An 18,823-nucleotide genomic window follows, 5' to 3' on the forward strand; every position below is an offset into this window, starting at 1 on the left:
TGTGTTTTCATTTTATGCCCTAATTAAGGCAAAATAATAGGTAAAATCCCCCAAAGTTCAGTATTTTTAGAAATTTCATACTTGACCACGTGAGTTTCGGTTTCGGTTTCGGTTTCGGCCGAAACTGAAGCCACGGCCGAACATTCGGTTTCGGTTTCGGTTTCGGCTTGGAAACCAGTTTCGGTCGGACACTAATGTATATAGATTGCAGGTATTAGAAATAAAAAGCATTTCTATTATATCTTTTATTTTCGATGTATCGACAAAAATAAACGCTATTCTGGGTCCAGCGATAAATAACTTTATTATTTACAATAAACACAAGTCTCTGATCACATTAACTTTCTCTTGCTTACTTTATTATCAACAGAGGTTAGTTATAAAATTACGTTGTAAGTATTCATTTTTAAAAGTTTCTTCATAGTTACATTGCAAATATTATTTCAAGGGCTCGATATATTAGTTTGAAAATTAAATATATAAATCTAGGTAAGTACCTATCTCTAATGTCTAAAGCTTTTTCTAATTTGAAATACAGATAATATATTTTCATGACAGTTATTGTTTATTTTAATTATTGTTTGTCACATTATTTCCTTAACGATAAATACAAATGATAAGAGTGAATGAGAAGACACACTGATCACTTTAATTAGTTAGGCTTTTGTAAGGTCATTCAACTCTAATATGCACAATGCACATTGCACATTGCTCTTTTAACAGTATAATAGCTTTTGCCTGTTATTCACATTATGTATCTGCTAAATTCGAAATTAAACTAGAGATATAACGCTTCTCTCACAACTTTTAGTTAAAATAGATCCAGAAAGATAATTGTGTGCGTTTACAATGACTGGACAAAATGCAGATCTTAATATTAAACATACAATTTCAGATACGATAAATAAACACACATAAAAATACGATAAATATTAGACACATAAATATTTGACTTTTTTGGCCGAAATTATTTCATACAAATGACTTGCCTATCGTAAAATTAAATAAACTTTAAGAAGATGCTTATTACTTTGAATCCGTTCAGTAAGTTTAACGTAGGTACCTATTTCTTCTAAGATAGGTACCTACTACAATGTAAGATTGTAATAGACACAGATTAAATTACATTAGCAAGTCATGGTACGAAGTTCCGGTCGGAACTCAAATGGCATGGGAAATCGCAATACCTCTTACGTATCTTATTATACTTATATACGCAACATATCATGGTACATCAATTATATTGCGTGCTTATCAATGACCACCATGAGTGCGTGTGATATTAACTTAATAAAATATAATGTTCCGCCTTTCTTATTCGCAGTATTACTACTCATTACGTAGTAAGTAATAAAAATACCAGACTAAGGATCATAAATACTCTTTGATGTTAGACTAAATAGATTCATAATAGAATTTAAAATATCAATATACAAACAGAGTTACGAGTAAAATTTGAAGCACTTTAATCATTAATTTGAAACCGTTGGTCTGTATCGCATAATATAATCGATCCCAATAATATCTTATTGTAATAAAATAAAAATTCTACATGCAAAAGATAAAGGAAGCAAATAAAAAATAAAATTGCGTTCAAAATAAACCAATTTATTAAAAAAAACTACATTTCCAAACTTATTCTACTTTTGATAAACAAATTGACTAGAATTTCGTTGTGCAGCGGCGCCATCTCGAGAACATTATTGCACTGGTTATTTTTATTAATGACAACACTGCACATGTCAATATAAAACTTAAAAACTAAAAATATATCCCGTCAGAAATAAGTAAATTCATGAACACAATACACAAACTAAATAAGTAAATAATGAGAATAATTTCTCGCTTACTGTAAGTATGACAGACTGTGTCCATTGCACGATTTAAAAATAATCATTTATATATTTTAATACTAAATATTCGATGATATTTGATATGTAAGTAAATCTTACGCAAATACGAAAATATACTTTGAATTATTTAAATAAGTGGACTATATTTAACGAACAATGCTTACAATTGGCAAAATTCCTATAGTTATTTATTATCATTCATGAATATCGTCGCGTAAATTACTATAATCGACAAAACTGTCTCGTAACAAGCTCGATATGGCCGTTTATATTTGAGCGTTTTACAACAAACAATTTTTGTGCATTTGTTTATAAAAATAATGTTAATTATCTCTTAAAGTAGGTACATTATATTTTTTCTTTATTATTATTAAGAATAGAGATGAGTATTAACTATTTTCGTTAAACAATCCGGCGTTTAGAATAATTTATACATCAAAGCAAAGTTACGAAGGATGTAAACATGCACACACGTGCCGTTGTCAGTTATTCCTCAGTTTTTGTTTCACATTTGCAAACAATAGACGCGGTAATACCATCGCAACGTTGCTTTATATCTCTATTGCATTATACAATCTACTCTACAGAATAAACTTCTTTTATAACAATTTTGCAAAGGCCTAAATCAATGTATGCTATTCTAGAAGCCTCGTGAGACTTACCTTACGCTAACATAACCTAAAATTTATCACATTTTTATCCTCCCTCTAATTGCAATGATATTTAATTAAGAAAGGTACATTGATACCGTATACCCTTTATTGAGATCGAATCGAATAGGTGTTATATAGGTATGTATATTTATATATCCATCCTTTTTATATTATGTATATAAGTCACCTCCTTTATTCATATCACCGATCTTTTAAAATATCATTGACTTAAGCTTCCTAGCATTCTTACGTCTATTAATTTGAGCCATTTTATAGTATTAAATGTTGCGTCACACGAACACATACAAAACCCTGTGTTCATACATCAATATTTATACACATTTTATTTTACGAATATTTCATGAAAGTATTATTAAGATCGTCACAATTCGTAAATATAAATGCTATTTAAACAATACAGATGTTAAACAAAATGGCAGATTGTGAAATCAGTCAAATAATGAAAATTAACACAGATAATATAGACCGCTGTTAATAATTAAAATATATTAAATGAACATTTAAAATAATTGCAGTTGTTTTGCATCAGTATTTATAGAAACACAGGTCCTCATAGCATCGTGACAATATGTAACGAAAATATATTATTTGCAGCAAAATTCTTACTAAGTTGTAATTTTTACACAACAGTCACGATTCGAATAAAATCACATCATTTCTAATAATACTACGATATTCGTAAACTGTAATGTTGAGGTAAAGATTTATCAGCGTCCAGATATTTTGAATAAAAAAAAAACTATTTCTCTCTTCAAAATACAAACAGAGCAGGAAATAAAATTGAAAAATAATTCCTTCAAAATAATTGTAACGGCAACATTTTTATGTAATTTATAAAAATATGGTTATACCATTCGATACTATTTAGCACTTTGCATTTAACTTTGAAATGGTAAGAATCATACTAACTAGATATAATTTGAAATAGAGATTTGATAAAACTTTTTTCAAAGCTTTTAAGTTAATGAACATCAGGATGAATTTCCTTTAACTATATCTATTATAACAAATTACAATATGTCCAGTTAAAGCATAACATATTATTGTATATTTGAAGACCAACAAACTATATCCATCAATAAATAATATCACTTGAATACAACCATTGTACTGTGACGTCATACGGGCTAACCTACCTTGTTATTTTACTTTTAAAATAACAACTAAGTATCTATTCAGCACTACAGTCTACGTCAGAGTAATCGTGTAGATAAAAATTTGGCTTATTTACATATTCCACGTGTATGTGAAAAGCCAAGACAAGTAAAACGTTGCTTACTTTATATAGCAAAAGTTAAATTTAGGACTGAAACTAAGAAAATAGTAAGAATAGGTATAAGATGCGTTCAAGAATATGTAAATAAACAAATATGTATTTTTTTTTTCAGAAACATAGTAATATCAATTAAATGAATTCATGTTCCGATATTTTCGTTTACAATCGAATTCTCAAACGCTATCGCTAATGTATTATACATTATAATTTAATAATAACAGAAAACAGTTAACAATTTTAATACATATAAATTTTCGGTTCACTCATACAAAAGATAAAACTAATAGGAAGACCATTTTGAGAAATTTAGAAATCCCAAATCAAGGAACATATTAGAGTACACGAGCGACCTGAACATTTGTGTCAATCCAGACCAATATATAACGAAAAGGAAGACCAAATAAGAATAAATAACTGGATAAGATATATAGGTGTCATCAAAACTGTGCCTTATGTTTTGTGCCATAAGGCTCACAATAGGAGAATTCGCATTCCAATTCGAAAACTGGGTAAGTATAGGAGGTGTCAATTGTGCCTTATGTCTAGGTACATAAGGCTCACAATACCATAAGAGAATTCGCATTCCAATTCGGAAACTGGGTAAGATATATGTGTCATCAAAACTGTGCCTTATGTCCAGGCAAATAAAGCTCACAATAGCATAAAGAATTAGTATTCCAATCTAATTATCAGTACATTTATAAAGGATATACGCCATGCATGATGAGGAAACCGTGCAGATCTCTGGGCACTTGGTCGGGTCGGTACCGAACGCCGTGCAGCGCTAGTGCGGCGGCCGACAGACAACTTAGTCTGGGGTTTAGTGCTGAACGGACTATACTTTCCGCGGGACCTGAAAATGTTCGTGATGTCAGAAAAAATATACTGGTTAGAAACAATACAGTGGATAGGTGGATATATAGATATCACGTTCAAGATACCAAAAATTATATAAATTAAGTTTGTTATTTACCAGTGTTAAAAAAATTAGTAGATTTAATTAAATTGCCGTAGTCGGTATAATCCAGTCTGTAGGTATTTATGCTCTACAAAAGGTGGCGTAGAAAATGTTTTGAAACGATATTGTTTAGGTATGAAAGGTTAATCAAAATCCAAGTTTTCGACCTTGACGGACCCAGGCGCTAGCCGCCATCTTGAATTAAAGGTGCTAAAATTAGGTATATTTTAAATAACTTCTCAATTGTTTACTAAATCACAAAAGTGTCTATGAGGGGTTCAAAGAAGACAAAATTACCTACATTTTTTTCATACATGATTATTCTGTAAGTCTTAAAGGTAAAAAGTTACAAGCGACGGAAATAATAATATTTACAGAAATCATATAATTTTAATTTTGTTTAAAAATTGTACAGCTATCATTTTTTAATTCTCTTTGATGGCCCGGGCTGGTTAATGGTGGCTTCTTCATTATCGTCGCTGAAATTTTCTGTTTCATTGTCTGTATTTTTAGTTTCCAACCATGAAATTTCGTCATCATGACCAGAAGAAATCGAAGACGCTGGAGCACGCTTTCTAGTAACTTTTTACGGAGGGGACATGGATAAGGAATCCTTAGAAGATATCCGATATGAACGATTCGTAAAGTTATCAATAAAAAGTAAATTTAATCGACGAAATTTCATGGTTGGAAACTAAAAATACAGACAATGAAACAGAAAATTTCAGCGACGATAATGAAGAAGCCACCATTAACCAGCCCGGGCCATCAAAAAGAATAAAAAAAGATTGCTGCACCATTTTTAAACAAAATTAAAATTTTATGATTTCTGTAAATATTATTATTTCCGTCGCTTGTAACTTTTTACCTTTAAGACTTACAGAATAATCATGTATGAAAAAAATGTAGGTAATTTTGTCTTCTTTGAACCCCTCATAGACACTTTTGTGATTTAGTAAACAATTGAGAAGTTATTTAAAATATACCTAATTTTAGCACCTTTAATTCAAGATGGCGGCTAGCGCCTGGGTCCGTCAAGGTCGAAAACTTGGATTTTTATTAACCTTTCATACCTAAACAATATTGTTTCAAAACATTTTCTACGCCACCTTTTGTAGAGCAGAGGCTTTTACATTTCCCCACAGACTGGACTAGTAGTCGTTGCCGGATTTAAGTAACTTTGTTGCAGGACATATTATAAACATATCGACTAGCTACATTGAAGTCACTCTAAGAGTAGACTATCAATTTATGAAATAGAGTCGATTACCACAATTATACAGGGTTACTTGTAAAACACCAGCAACCTCGCAGGATAAGATAGCTAACATCATAAGTAACAACATTTGTTCTACGACTATTGGCATAACGCAATAAATTATTTTTAAATGATTTTTTAAGCTTTGATTGTACTCTCCTAACATTTGCTTGTCTATGCGCTGACTGTCGCAGATAGGTCAAGTTCAAAGGCGCAAGCATTTCACATTTTTCATTTTACAGTCTAGTATAGCACAATCTACTATATTATATACTTGACTTTACTATATTACACAACTGGCACTCACCCCCAATAGCGGCGACGAGCGGCGTGATCCCGTCCGCGTCCATCGCGTCCACATGCGCGCCGCGCGCCAGCAGCTCGCACACGCACCCGCACAGCGACTCGCTCCACGCCTCGCGCTCGTCTACACACAACACTGCACATTTATACTTAGCCTCTGCGTGCCACGACCCTGTTGCCGCTACAGAGTGTCATTGCAAGCAAATGTTTACACAACACTCATATACAGATTGATAATCAACACGAAATCCAAACAAATCAACGCATACAACAATCGAATCTCACACGCACCCGCACAGCACAAGGTGTAAATTTAATAAAATGATTGCTATACTATAATAGTACTCGATTTGAATAACATAAATTTTTCACCGCGACTCCAGTCGCGACGAACCTGTGTATGTGAGTACATGCAACAATCGAGATTAATGCACCTGTGTGCCAAATTTAATACAGATACGATCAGCTTTTTATCATATAACATGACACTCACAAAAATCATGATAAAGTTAGTAATTAATACTTAAAAAAATAAACAAATAATTAAGATTCCACCTAAATATTTTAAAGAGAACTCACCCGGCATAAGCTGATAGGACAATAGAGCTACATGCAGCGCTGTCCTTCTCGAATCATCTGCCACGTCGACATCAACTCCGCAATCTAGTAGCAACCGTGTTGTCCTTGTGCAGGGAAATCTAAAGCGAGAAAAAGAAAAAACATTTTTTAAGTTTAACAAAAAAGTATTTTAGCGTTTTTTGAAAAAGATTGAAACAGAAAAATTTCGTACGTCGTCGTCGTTGCAAAAATTAAACAGGATCAGACGGGTGGCGCCAGTTTTCAAATAAATAAAATAAATTTAAATCCGTTCACAGCCTAAATAATTAGTTTAATTATTAGTTCGAAGACAATGTCAGAAAAAATATAGCCGAATTGAGAGCAAATTCTCAATTTTTTTCTTTCGAGAGAAGATTTTTGAAGTGAAATTTCTTTAGGCGCGTTGTGAGTAAAATTTCAAAAAAAAGGCATCGATTTTGATACCTATCTTTGAATCTTGCCAAAGAAGTTTCACTTCTGACACGTGTGCTCGGCACGCACGCTCTTTTTTTTGAAGTCCGGTGTATAAATTAAATTTCATGTTTTTTATTACTGGTACTGTACAGAGGCGGCTCGTGACAAAATTTTATGGGTGTTCACTTGAAATAAAACACTGAAAATACATGGTGTTAAGCAGTACATTTATCAAAAAAATTACTTATAAAGGAAATACATACGTCTTTCTTTTTGGTGTGCAAAAATATCTATAACTTAAAGCGACAAGACATTCGTAAATGTCTGTTGTTGCTTTCATCACAACCACACAACCACGGTGTTTTCACATAATATTGTTCGGATTCAAACACACGCGTATATGTTTTCGTTTTTGTCGTACATTTTTGCGTAAGGTCAAGTTCAGGCCGTGGCAGTCCCTTAGCTTTCAATTCAAGCCGAATTTGTAACGTTTTAACACACTTTTTAATGAACGCCACATTATAATTGTTCATTTTCACACTCACAAGTAATACTGATAACTACAGACTATTGCAACACGTATCTTATGATTTTAATTAGAAAATTCCCGAATTTGCATTCGCGCGCGAGCATTGAAGTTGACTCGAGAGTCGAGTGTTTGTTTATAGAGAGTGGCAACGTTGCGCGCAATCGTTGTCCTGTGTACGGGCGCCCAGGCGCGGCGGTAAAAACGAACCGGCAACGTTTGCGGGAGCGGCGCTCCGAATTTTGCTATTTTTCCATAGAAAATCTTCTGTTTCACGCGCGCAGGGCACTGGCAAACCCTCTCTTTCACTCCTATTAGATTTCGTATTAGGAAATGTACTAAATATTTTTTCATTGGAGCGCAATCGTGAGCGCTCCGCTTCGCGCGTTACTGTATAATACAGTATTATTCAGGTGTATGGAATGATGGAATGATGGATGGATATATTCATTGGTATTGACAGTAGTTTTTTACGATTACGATTGATTTTAAATAGTAATAATTAATATTAATAATGAAATTAAGGAGTATGATTTTATTATAATTATTTATGGGAGTTCACTGCACCAGCGCTCCTTAGGGCGAGCCGCCTCTGGTACTGTACAATAAAGTGTAATAAATAAATAAACCCGAGTACTTACTGGCACACATCGCTAGTATGAAAGTCGTCAACCGGCGTCCGTCTATCTACCGCCAAGTGCAACAATGTCCCACCGGACCGTAGTCGCGCTGTACGCAACGAGAACACCGCGCGACGTATCGCACACGTCGTCTCCTAGTAGACACACAAAAAAATTGGTTGTCTAAATCGGTTTACTGACGATAGTTGAACGTGACAACGTCCGTTTCTGCTTCTTTGTCGCTCGTTCCGCGCGACAAAGAAGCAGACACGCTTACATGGAACGCCTCAGAGCGAGGTAACGCCGCATGAGTCATGTTTTTTCGTACGTGCAGCCGGCGCTATCGAATTAGAAGACGTTGTCACGTCAAAAATTGTAATGTTTCATTTATTTTATGTATTGAGGGATAAATGTAGAGATAATATCTTATGGAATAGGATAAAATGATGACACACCAATATTCAAATCGTGAATTTTAGTGTATCCGTAATTAACGCTCCTTTTAAAATTAAATGTAAATATAAATTTTACAGAAACTAAACATCCATACTGACCAACTGAACATTTATTCAAACCACGAAACATCGGTATTTAGGTAGAAGAAAATTGTATAATTATGTATTTAAGTGAAGTCCCGTGTCCCCTAGAGGGGTAAGGGGCAGATGTATTATGCATACATCTGTTTCACTGATCGATTTTCTTTAGGGACAAGTAGGTGATCAGCCTTCTGTGTCCTATAATTATGTATTTACCTCATCATTATTAGGATTTTCCAAAAGCCTCGCGGCCACGGCAACCAAATAAAGCGCGGTTCGCACATTGCTCTCGTACTCCTCCTGAAACAAATTTCACACTAAAATACAAGTTATAATTTTATTAATATCTACTACAAATATAATTTTATGTATGTTTATCGAAAGTATGAATTGTTTATCCAAGATAGAAAAGTATATCATAAATTAAAACAATTGCTATAAATAAAAATGAACCGTACTATCAAGGCCTCAGGGTCGTGGTTCGCTTGCGGCTTTTCGAGTCTCTTAGTTCCTCTTCTTAATTCCTCCGCACATGCTTCCAATACGTAACATACCTGCAAATAATATAAATAAATTGTAATAGTATACCTATTATCAAAAAAAAAAATATTATTTTTAGTAAGATAAACTTACCTGATTTAACGGTAATTCGATACCAATATGTATCATTTGCGAAAACACTTGGGCGAACCTTAAGAGATCTTTTACGACTGACACCTGAAAAAAAATCAATGAAATAGTTAAAACACTTCAACAACAAATATGAAGAATAAAAGATGCGTAATAAAACTCACGGAGGTAAATGTGACGTAAAGTTTTCTCGGCGTTTATAATGGACTTTGAACATTAATGTCACGACATAAGGTGTTAATTTTATTGAATGTTTACACAATGTCGGACATTTTGGCGACATTAAAATGTCGCCAAAATTACTACTGTAATAAGTACTGCAATTAATTAAAAAAAAAATAAAAATTAATTAAAATGATTATGTCCAGGATTTTTCCAGTAAATCCATCTTTAATAGATTTTTTAATAGACTACATTTATTATAAAATTGGTCTCATTCTATTATCACGCCGGTGAAGGTCGACCTATATTCGGATCTTAGACCAAGAAACAAATGAACACATAATCTCACCGCGTTGAGGTGCCGCAGCATGAGCGCGTGCCGCCAGAGCGCCACGCACCAATCGAAACACGCCTCATCCTATATTTCCTACCCAGGAACAAATGAATACGAATCTCACCGCATTGCGATGTCGGAGCGTCACGAACCAATCAAAACACTTTGTCCGAAACAAACGAACACACAATCTCAGTACGTTGAGGTGTGGTGGTGTGGCCCTCCACGTGCAGCGCGTGCTGGTTGCGTGCAGGCTCCACCTGCTGCACACACTCACCGCGTTGGGGTGGCGCAATGCGAGCGCGTGAAGCAGCTATCGAACCTTCCCCCCTAGACAAGTGGCTTTCTATTAGCGTAAAGTTCAATAGAATAGATTATGAATGTATGAGATTGACGTTTGATTACGACGACGACGATGATTGATTACGTCAATCTTATACATTCATAACCTATTCTATTGAACTTTACGCTAATAGAAAGCCACTTGTCTAGGGGGGCTTGCTCGTCTGAAATTTCCCATAGGATCTCACCGCGTTGAGGTGCCGCAGCATGAGCGCGTGCCGCCAGAGCGCGAGGCAGCGGTCGAAGCGCGCCTCGTCCGCGAACACGGCGCCGCGGAACACGACCGGGTGCGGCAGGTCGGGGCACGCCGCGCCCAGGATGCGCTCGCGCACCGCCAGCCCCTCCATGTGCAGCGCGTGCGGGTTGCCATGCAACCGCTCCACCTCCTGCACGAGGGACGTCTTTTAACCGACTTCAAATAAATGAGGTTCACGATTCGACCGTCAAAGGTATCGTTATTTTTGATCGAGTTTTGTTTAGCTTAAAATTTTGAAATGTCAATTATTCCGAGAACACTTGTGAACAAACCGAGGATTAGTATCCTGTGAAACTATGTAGGGATGTAACGATACCGATACCGATACCGATATATCGGCCGATATAATCGGCAAGCCGATATATCGGTATCGCCGATAATAAAACAACCGATACCGATATCAAACAATTCAAAAAACCGCGCCCATTGCCCAATGAACGATGCGGGAGGCCGCCCGCGCGTGCGCACTTTGTTTTCTGAAAAAACTCTACCAATAGTAAACTTTTATTAGGTACTGATTGTATGTGTATTACTTAAAGTTTAACTAGCTTTGTAAAATAATAATACTAAAATAAATGGTTTTGTTGATTTTGATTTGGCATTTTTATTTAAAAGAATACGATTAACATAATAGCATAATTCACTATTTATTTTTCTACCAAGCCATCGGTATCGGTATCGCCGATACATTACTACAAATATCGGTATCGGTATCGTATCGGCAAAATCATGTATCGTTACATCCCTACTTAAATGGATACATGTTATAACTAAAATAAAAAAAACATACCTCCAACGTAGTGCTTTCTCTCCAATTATCGTAGGCCGGAATGGGATCGGCCGGTTTTTTCAACAATAAACCATATCTGGTGTCGTACCTCATCGTCATTGCTCTGTGTAGATATTGATACGCCATCTGTGATGAAAATGTATGAATTTAACAAATACAGATAAAATGAATAAAAAATGTAATCAAATTTGATTGATTGATTGATTGATTGATTGATTGATTGATTGATTGATTTATTTATTGATTGATTGATTGATTGATTGATTCATTCATTCATTCATTGATTGATTGATAATCTCGGGAACAACTGGTCCGATTTCACAAATTCTTTCGGTGTTAGATAGCCCATTTATCGAGGAAGGCTTTAAGGCTATAATATCATGATTCATGACGCTAAGACCAACATGAGCGGAGCCATGTGGGTGAAACCGCGCGGCACAGCTTTACTTCGATAAAATGATGAAGCGAAAAATACTTTTTTAAGACAATTTCTAACAATTAAGTAGGTACTCTAGTTTCTAAATTTGACATCGTGTCTTACAAGTAAAATAAATTACTGGCTAATTATATTTTTTTTCATAATTCCAAATTTTACGAATAAAATGCTATCAAAAAATCATCGTAAACGTTGGCTTTATAAAAATATGTTATATTGATTCTTCATCATGTTAACGGATGAAAATCTGAGACCATATTTATATACCGGGATTATTGTTCATATGAAGAGATGGCTAAGTAGTAGATAAGAAAAAAAAACAAAAAAGAGAGTGTGTGCCGAGCAGAAGTGAAACTTCTTTGACAAAATTCAAACCAAAATCGTCGCCATACTCCATGAGGACCATGACGCGACGGTATTGCCACGATGCGACCTTGAAATTTTATTCTCAAAGCGCATAAAGAACACATCAAAAATCATAATAAACATAACTTTATATTTATTTCTTGTGGTAAATGTTAAAAAATGTAATGACGATTCAAAAGTGCTTTTATAGGAAGTCTATTTGAATAAAAAAATGTTTGAGTATGAGTTTACATTAACCCATTGAGCCCCGAACGGCCCGATCGGTCCACGACTCAATAGATTTTCTATTGTGTCTGTGATTCCGGGGGCTGAGTTATTACAGTTCACAATATCAAAGCTCACCCGCAAGCAATAATACTCCTTGTCGTTAGCGAAGGACGCGCCGAGCAGTTCGAACGCCTCGATGGCTTGCGCGCGAGTGACCTCGGACCGCGCCGCGAGTATCTCCACTACAGAGGCGCGCGCCCGTTCCGCCGCGCATTGCAACGGCGTCATACCTGGTTATATACCCTCATATTATTTATTTTATTTATTTTAGAAACAAAACTACACGATAATTATACATAAACAGACCTATAGTCTCATTTCTTAACTATTTGTAGTACATTACATTATTTTTTGTTCATATAATCTTATCTTAATACTATTATAAAGGCGAAAGTTTGTAAGGATGTATGGATGTATGGATGTATGGATGTTTGTTACTCTTTCACGTAAAAACTACTGAACCGATTACAATGAAATTTAGCACACACATAGAGGGTAACTTGGATTAACACATAGGATAGGTTTTATCCCGGAAATCCCACGGGAACGGGAACTATGCGGGTTTTCCTTTGAAAACGCGGGCGAAGCCGCGGGCGGAAATCTAGTGTAATATAATTTATGTGATGTGCTATAATTAATGTAATTGGTGTAAAACCGTTTTAATTATAAACAAATAAATAAATGTACAGTGAGGAAATTTTCGATGGGTAATGAAAATTCACTTGCTTCGACCGCGAATCGAAGTAGTAAAATTTTAATTTTTTTAATACATATTTAGTATGTATTAAAAAAATTAAAATTTTCTAAAATATTTGGATGCAGTTCTATTTCTTTTAAAAAATAAAGGAATGTTTCAATTCAGCAAATTTTTTTATCTCCAGTATTTCAAGCACTTCCCCTCCAGGGCCCATAGAAAATTGTGTTATGGAAACCAGATGGCTTATACAATATACATATATGTATAATTTTAAATAAATACCAATCGGAATCGAACCCACGACCTGTGGCTTGGAAGGCAGGGTCACTACCAACTTAGTCAACCGGTCAGTCAAATCTCACCATTCTGGTTAGTAAGTATCTTCGCGTTGTGGTCTATGAGCGCGCAAACAACGGCCGCGTGCCCGCACTCAGCCGCAAAGTGCAGTGCGGTCGCACCGCACAGCGCACGCTCGTCCACCCGCGCACCGCTGTCCAGTAGAAACTGTACCTGGGAAATTATTCTTCACATTATTATTACTGGAATATATTATATAGACTAGCTTTCCGCCCGCGGCTTCGCCCGCGTTTTCAGAGAAAACCCCGCATAGTTCCCTTTCCCGTGGGATTTCCGGGATAAAACCTATCCTATCTCTCAAGTTGGATCGAAATGCACATGGTGTGCGAATTTTATTGTAATCGGTTAAGTGGTTTAGGAGTCCATTGAGGACAAACATTGTGACACAAAATTTATATATATTAAGTTCATCTTAAAATATAAGTATACAAAAATCGATTTTAAAAATCTCTATCCTATATCCGTATGTATGCTTAAATCTTTAAAACTACGCACCGGAGTTTAATGCGGTTTTTTTTAATACATAGATGAGTGTTTTTAAATATTTTAGATAGAGAGAGTGTTTTTAAAGGGATTAATGTTACTGTATTGCATATAATTTTTAGCTAACAGCAGTCAGTAGTTATATGTTTCTATACAAACGTATTTGTAATTCCAAGGAAATAAAAGCAATTATATAAATATTGAAAAAATAATATATTAAAAAAAACATTGATAATACTTTCAATTGTGTTTTATAAATATTTAAAGTAGAAAGTCTAGAAGTATGACTTAAAAATTAAAGTGGAATCGCAACAAAAGGTTAACTTACGACATCCAAATGTCCCTTATAGGCGGCGATCATCAAGCACGTGTTATTGTACTTATTCGCCTTGTGTATGTCAGCGCCATGCCTGACCAAATACTTGACGATGTCCAAGCGGCCATCGAAACAGGCCGCTCGGAGCGGGGTACTGAGTGTCTTCGTTGCGTGATTCACGTTTGCGCCAGCCCGCACCAGCCGTTTCACGATGCCCAGGTGTCCAGCCCCCGCTGCACACCATAATGCTGTAGCACCTGCGAATGTGGAACGAAATACTAAATGTCTGCTACCGACGAACATTCAATTCTGCTGGAAATCCGACAAGCGTTACTATAAAACAGTTGATAGCCACGACATACTATTTCAAGCTAGAAATGTGAATATTGTTACGAATGCAATTGAGCAAGTTTCAGCGAAGCACAAGATGAAATGTTAAAAACTAAATTATTTGATTTTCATTTGTTTTAGTCCTTTAGAAACATCCTTAGAAAATTAGTATGGAAAGAATTATTAATTCCGTTCTCGAATACGCGTCCAAGGATTTGACCGAGTTAAACCCTTAACTAGCTTTCTTTATCTCCTACTAACCGAATTTGATAACCTTGTCCTCTTCCAAATTAGAAAACTATTTTGGAATCGAGTTAGTTTCAAAGATAGAAATGACAAATTTCCCAGAAAGTTGGATACGAATAGCGAAATTCAAAGAATCGCAAGCCAGCGTGACTAGCGAAACGCGTATGCAACATACGTGCTAATGCAACGCCAGATGGATTTATAACGGGACGATACGTGAATTAATTGGTATAAATCATAAGCACAAAACAAAGCTCTGGACTGTTGCCAGACACAGAAAAGTCGGGACGATCGAAAACGTATATAATTCAGTTTCTTTGTGTACAAACGGAAGAGTTCTAATAATAACGCGCCACGCGCTCAGGATGACTGCGTAAAAAGTCAACGATCTACTCGTCCTCGAAAGATGTGGCTGCGGAAAAGTGTACTTACAAAGTAAAATGCATCGAAAATCGTTTAAAAATTGGCACGAGTCCTAATTTATTTAAAAATTTATCCTTGATTTCTCAGAAAAAAACCTAAATGTAATTCGGTACGCGTTGGGCCTTTTGGCACCTTTAAACTTGAAATATGGTATGAAAGACAAAGAAAATGATTCAAGCTACTCCTCAGAATATTTCTGTAGGAAGAGCAGCAATAAATTAATTAATAGAGAATTTAAAATTTAAAGCCGCAAATCAAATCCAAAACATTCTAATTTTATTACAACAACCAAAAATGTGATTGTGAAAAATCATGTCATCATAAAATCATAAGATTTATTTGTATATTCCATGAAAAGCTATCTTTTAAATGTTTGTTCTTGTTATTACGATTGTTAAATGTCACAATACTATGTTACTTGTGACCTACTTTACTGTAAAAATTTAAAACGTATGACCCTTGAAAATTTTCAATTTATTTTCGTATACGCTCCATTTCTGATTCACCGAAAATTATTTTTTAACAATTTCTAGCCGATATTCTTATCGCGTATACATTCGACTTTCCGGAAACATTTGCCGGCAATCCGCCAAGAACCTTTCCTAGTTAATGACTTTTTATTTGAACTGATGACACCACATTCTCATATAATACGCTTTGATAAAATACCGTCTTTGTATTACGTTTATTAACTCTACTAATTGAAATAATCTACAAACAAAAGATGCACATGGAACATAATATACATAGTACCAACATTTTTTTCTACGAATCACTGCAAATTGAGAAATTTGAAACTGGGGGAAAAGTAATAAAAAATAGATAAAAAAATATTACGATAAACTATGTCTATTCATCACGTTAGAATGAGAATTCAGACCAAAAGACCGATTTTACTTCTGAATTCTCCAACCGACTGTCATTTAAGCATAAAGAAGAGAGTTTAACAACAATTTTAATGATGAATGTGATACAACTTAGCTGTGTATTATTAGTAGTGTATGAAAATTGAAAACAAGTGCAGACAATTTTGACTATGAACCACTAACCATCCTGGAGTATCCCCTTACCTGTAAATTGTTCATCAACACAATGGTAAAATACTGCAAAAGAACAAAGGCATAACTACAGTACAAGGCCTATATCTAGTAACTAATTGATTGGTGTAAGATAATTACCTTCAATTACGTATTCATCAAATTTGACAGTTCCTTCTGTCTCCAGTCTTACGGGAGGACGGAATTTCTCTAAGAGTATACGGACAGCTGCCTCTCGGCCATGCCTAGAGGCTGCGATAAGTGGGGTGCATTTCACTCCATCACTGCACACGTCCTGAAAATTAAAATAGCTCTTAAGACATAAGAGCGTTAGACTGTAAGTGATCTGTAATCTAAATAGATACTATCATGAAAATCTGGATATAAAATAATTTAATAAACAAGTGTATGTTGATTTGTTTAACTCTTTGTTATTGAAAACAACATAAATAGTTTAAATAACCAAACCCTCGGTCCAAATCAAACCATTGTTATAGTTGTATGGATGCTGTTTGTATGGATGATAACAACTAAAAATTAAACCACCAAATTCTTCACAATTTCTGTAAATCCAGGATAAGGAATAACCTTAATCATAAACATAAAATAAGATAAATTATTTTAATAAATACGTATATTTTAGTTTTAGTAGTAGGTTTTACATATTCAATTTTTCATGTAACAATGTCATTACATACCAAAGAAACTCTGGCTTTCAGTTTCAGTAATCTATCTCTAATATTATAAAGCTGAAGAGTTTGTTTGTTTGTTTGAACGCGCTAATCTCAGGAACTACTGGTCCGATTTGAAAAATGCTTTCGGTGCTAGATAGCCCATTCATCGACGAAGGCTATATATCATCACGCTAAAACCACAGGAGCGGATCCACGCGGGTGAAACCGCGGAGTGCAGCTAGTATAAAATATAAGTAAATGCTATCAGAGTAATTACTCATATTGTTTAAATTCAAAATAAACATATCATATTGCATATGCATTACCACGTTACTTAACATATTTTAAATTGCTGTGTCATTTTACATGGCATATTTCCAACAATAAAATGATAAAAATCAACAAAAAACAATCAACAAATTTTTCCAGAAGACCTAATTAAAAATATCTCCGAAAATATAGTGTCAATAACCCTACAAAGATGTAGATAAATACAAATAACAAAGATAACATTTAGTAAACATGTCATTGACATTGTGTTTATTTCCGTATAGTATGCTATTCATATATATAACTAGCGGTCCGCCCCGGCTTCGCCCGTGGTACATATCTACGTTTTCTCTATATAAGAACCATCCTCGTACTTCAAGGAATATAATAAAAAAAGAAATATCGCAATTGGTTCAGCCGTTCTCGAGTTATGCGCTTACCAACACATTTTGCGATTCATTTTTATATATAAGAAGATTAATATATGAGATTGAATCATGATGATCCTTGATTACGTTTACCTACTTCTATAATTTCATTATCTGCTTACATACATTAAACATTGTTGAATAACAATCTTTTGTTACAAAATTGTTCTTGACCCCAATATTATTGAATAAATTTTATAACATTCTACTAAACAGTTGTTTTAATTACTTTTACTCTGCATACATTATTATTTTGTAATTATGATTGTAAAATGAAATATTTGGACGATTTTTAATTTACATAATAAATCTACTGTGTTTAGATTAGTAGGAAAAGAGATTCCGAATATATGTATATTACAGATTACTTCTATTTCATGACCCAACAAAAAATTGCACAACGCACCCGAATCACGCAAAAGCTATCATAAAGTCTAAAGATTTACGTCGATAAAAATAGATATTAATAGCAACGTAAATTTCGTCTTATAAAGATGACTTGATTGAATGAAAACCAACTTACGTTGTTTAGAAGGTCGTCGATCTCGTCAGTATTTTTCTCATATAGTAATGCGTAAAGGGTGAGAGCCATGCCATCTCGAGCAGCAAAAAATACTCTTTCTCTTAAACTGCTGGAAATATCATCCAACATCAACTTGTCCTCCATCGTAATGGATGGACAAAAATGGAAACAACTAATCACTATCACTACTATTGCACTACAATTTTGTATTATCCACTGCTTGATCTATAATTTTGCATTTGAAATTCTTCAATTCTTCAACATAAACGGAAAACGAGACGAGAACACGATCACTGAAAATATCTGAAAAAATTGTGGATCAGTACCTACATTCATGTTGACAGAATCTGATTGTCAAATGTCAATTTGACATAACCCATCTTGCACAGATGCAAACAAGATAAAGATTAAATATATTTTATATTTCAATTTAATAGGACC

At 34.6% G+C, this 18,823-nt stretch overlaps 1 protein-coding gene across 5 annotated transcripts; it reads right to left on the reverse strand.

Moving 5' to 3' along the window:
* Positions 1 to 1,587: 1,587 nt before the first annotated feature.
* Positions 1,588 to 18,719, reverse strand: Fem-1 (protein fem-1 homolog B). 5 transcript variants are annotated; one of them, XM_089705254.1, is made up of 15 exons: positions 18,383 to 18,719; positions 16,629 to 16,782; positions 16,521 to 16,553; positions 14,464 to 14,708; positions 13,658 to 13,805; positions 12,674 to 12,828; positions 11,530 to 11,655; positions 10,672 to 10,869; positions 9,649 to 9,732; positions 9,474 to 9,569; positions 9,232 to 9,312; positions 8,501 to 8,634; positions 6,902 to 7,020; positions 6,327 to 6,458; positions 1,588 to 4,656 (listed from the first exon to the last, which is right to left on the reverse strand). In XM_089705254.1, exons 1-15 carry the CDS (start codon positions 18,524 to 18,526, stop codon positions 4,502 to 4,504), a joined length of 2,004 nt encoding a protein of 667 aa, XP_089561380.1. In that variant the 5' UTR covers positions 18,527 to 18,719; the 3' UTR covers positions 1,588 to 4,501. The 5 variants fall into 5 exon arrangements, with proteins under 5 accessions (XP_089561380.1, XP_089561381.1, XP_089561379.1 ...); XM_089705255.1 differs by having other exon boundaries at positions 6,327 to 6,446; positions 9,232 to 9,315; XM_089705253.1 differs by having other exon boundaries at positions 9,232 to 9,315.
* Between the last annotated feature and the right edge of the window lie 104 nt (positions 18,720 to 18,823).

The sequence above is a fragment of the Colias philodice genome, chromosome 16 (genome assembly GCF_061535455.1).
Source record: "Colias philodice isolate Cphi_HAF_F1 chromosome 16, ilColPhil1 Martin Lab GWU primary, whole genome shotgun sequence".
NCBI classification, from domain to species: Eukaryota; Metazoa; Arthropoda; class Insecta; order Lepidoptera; family Pieridae; genus Colias; species Colias philodice.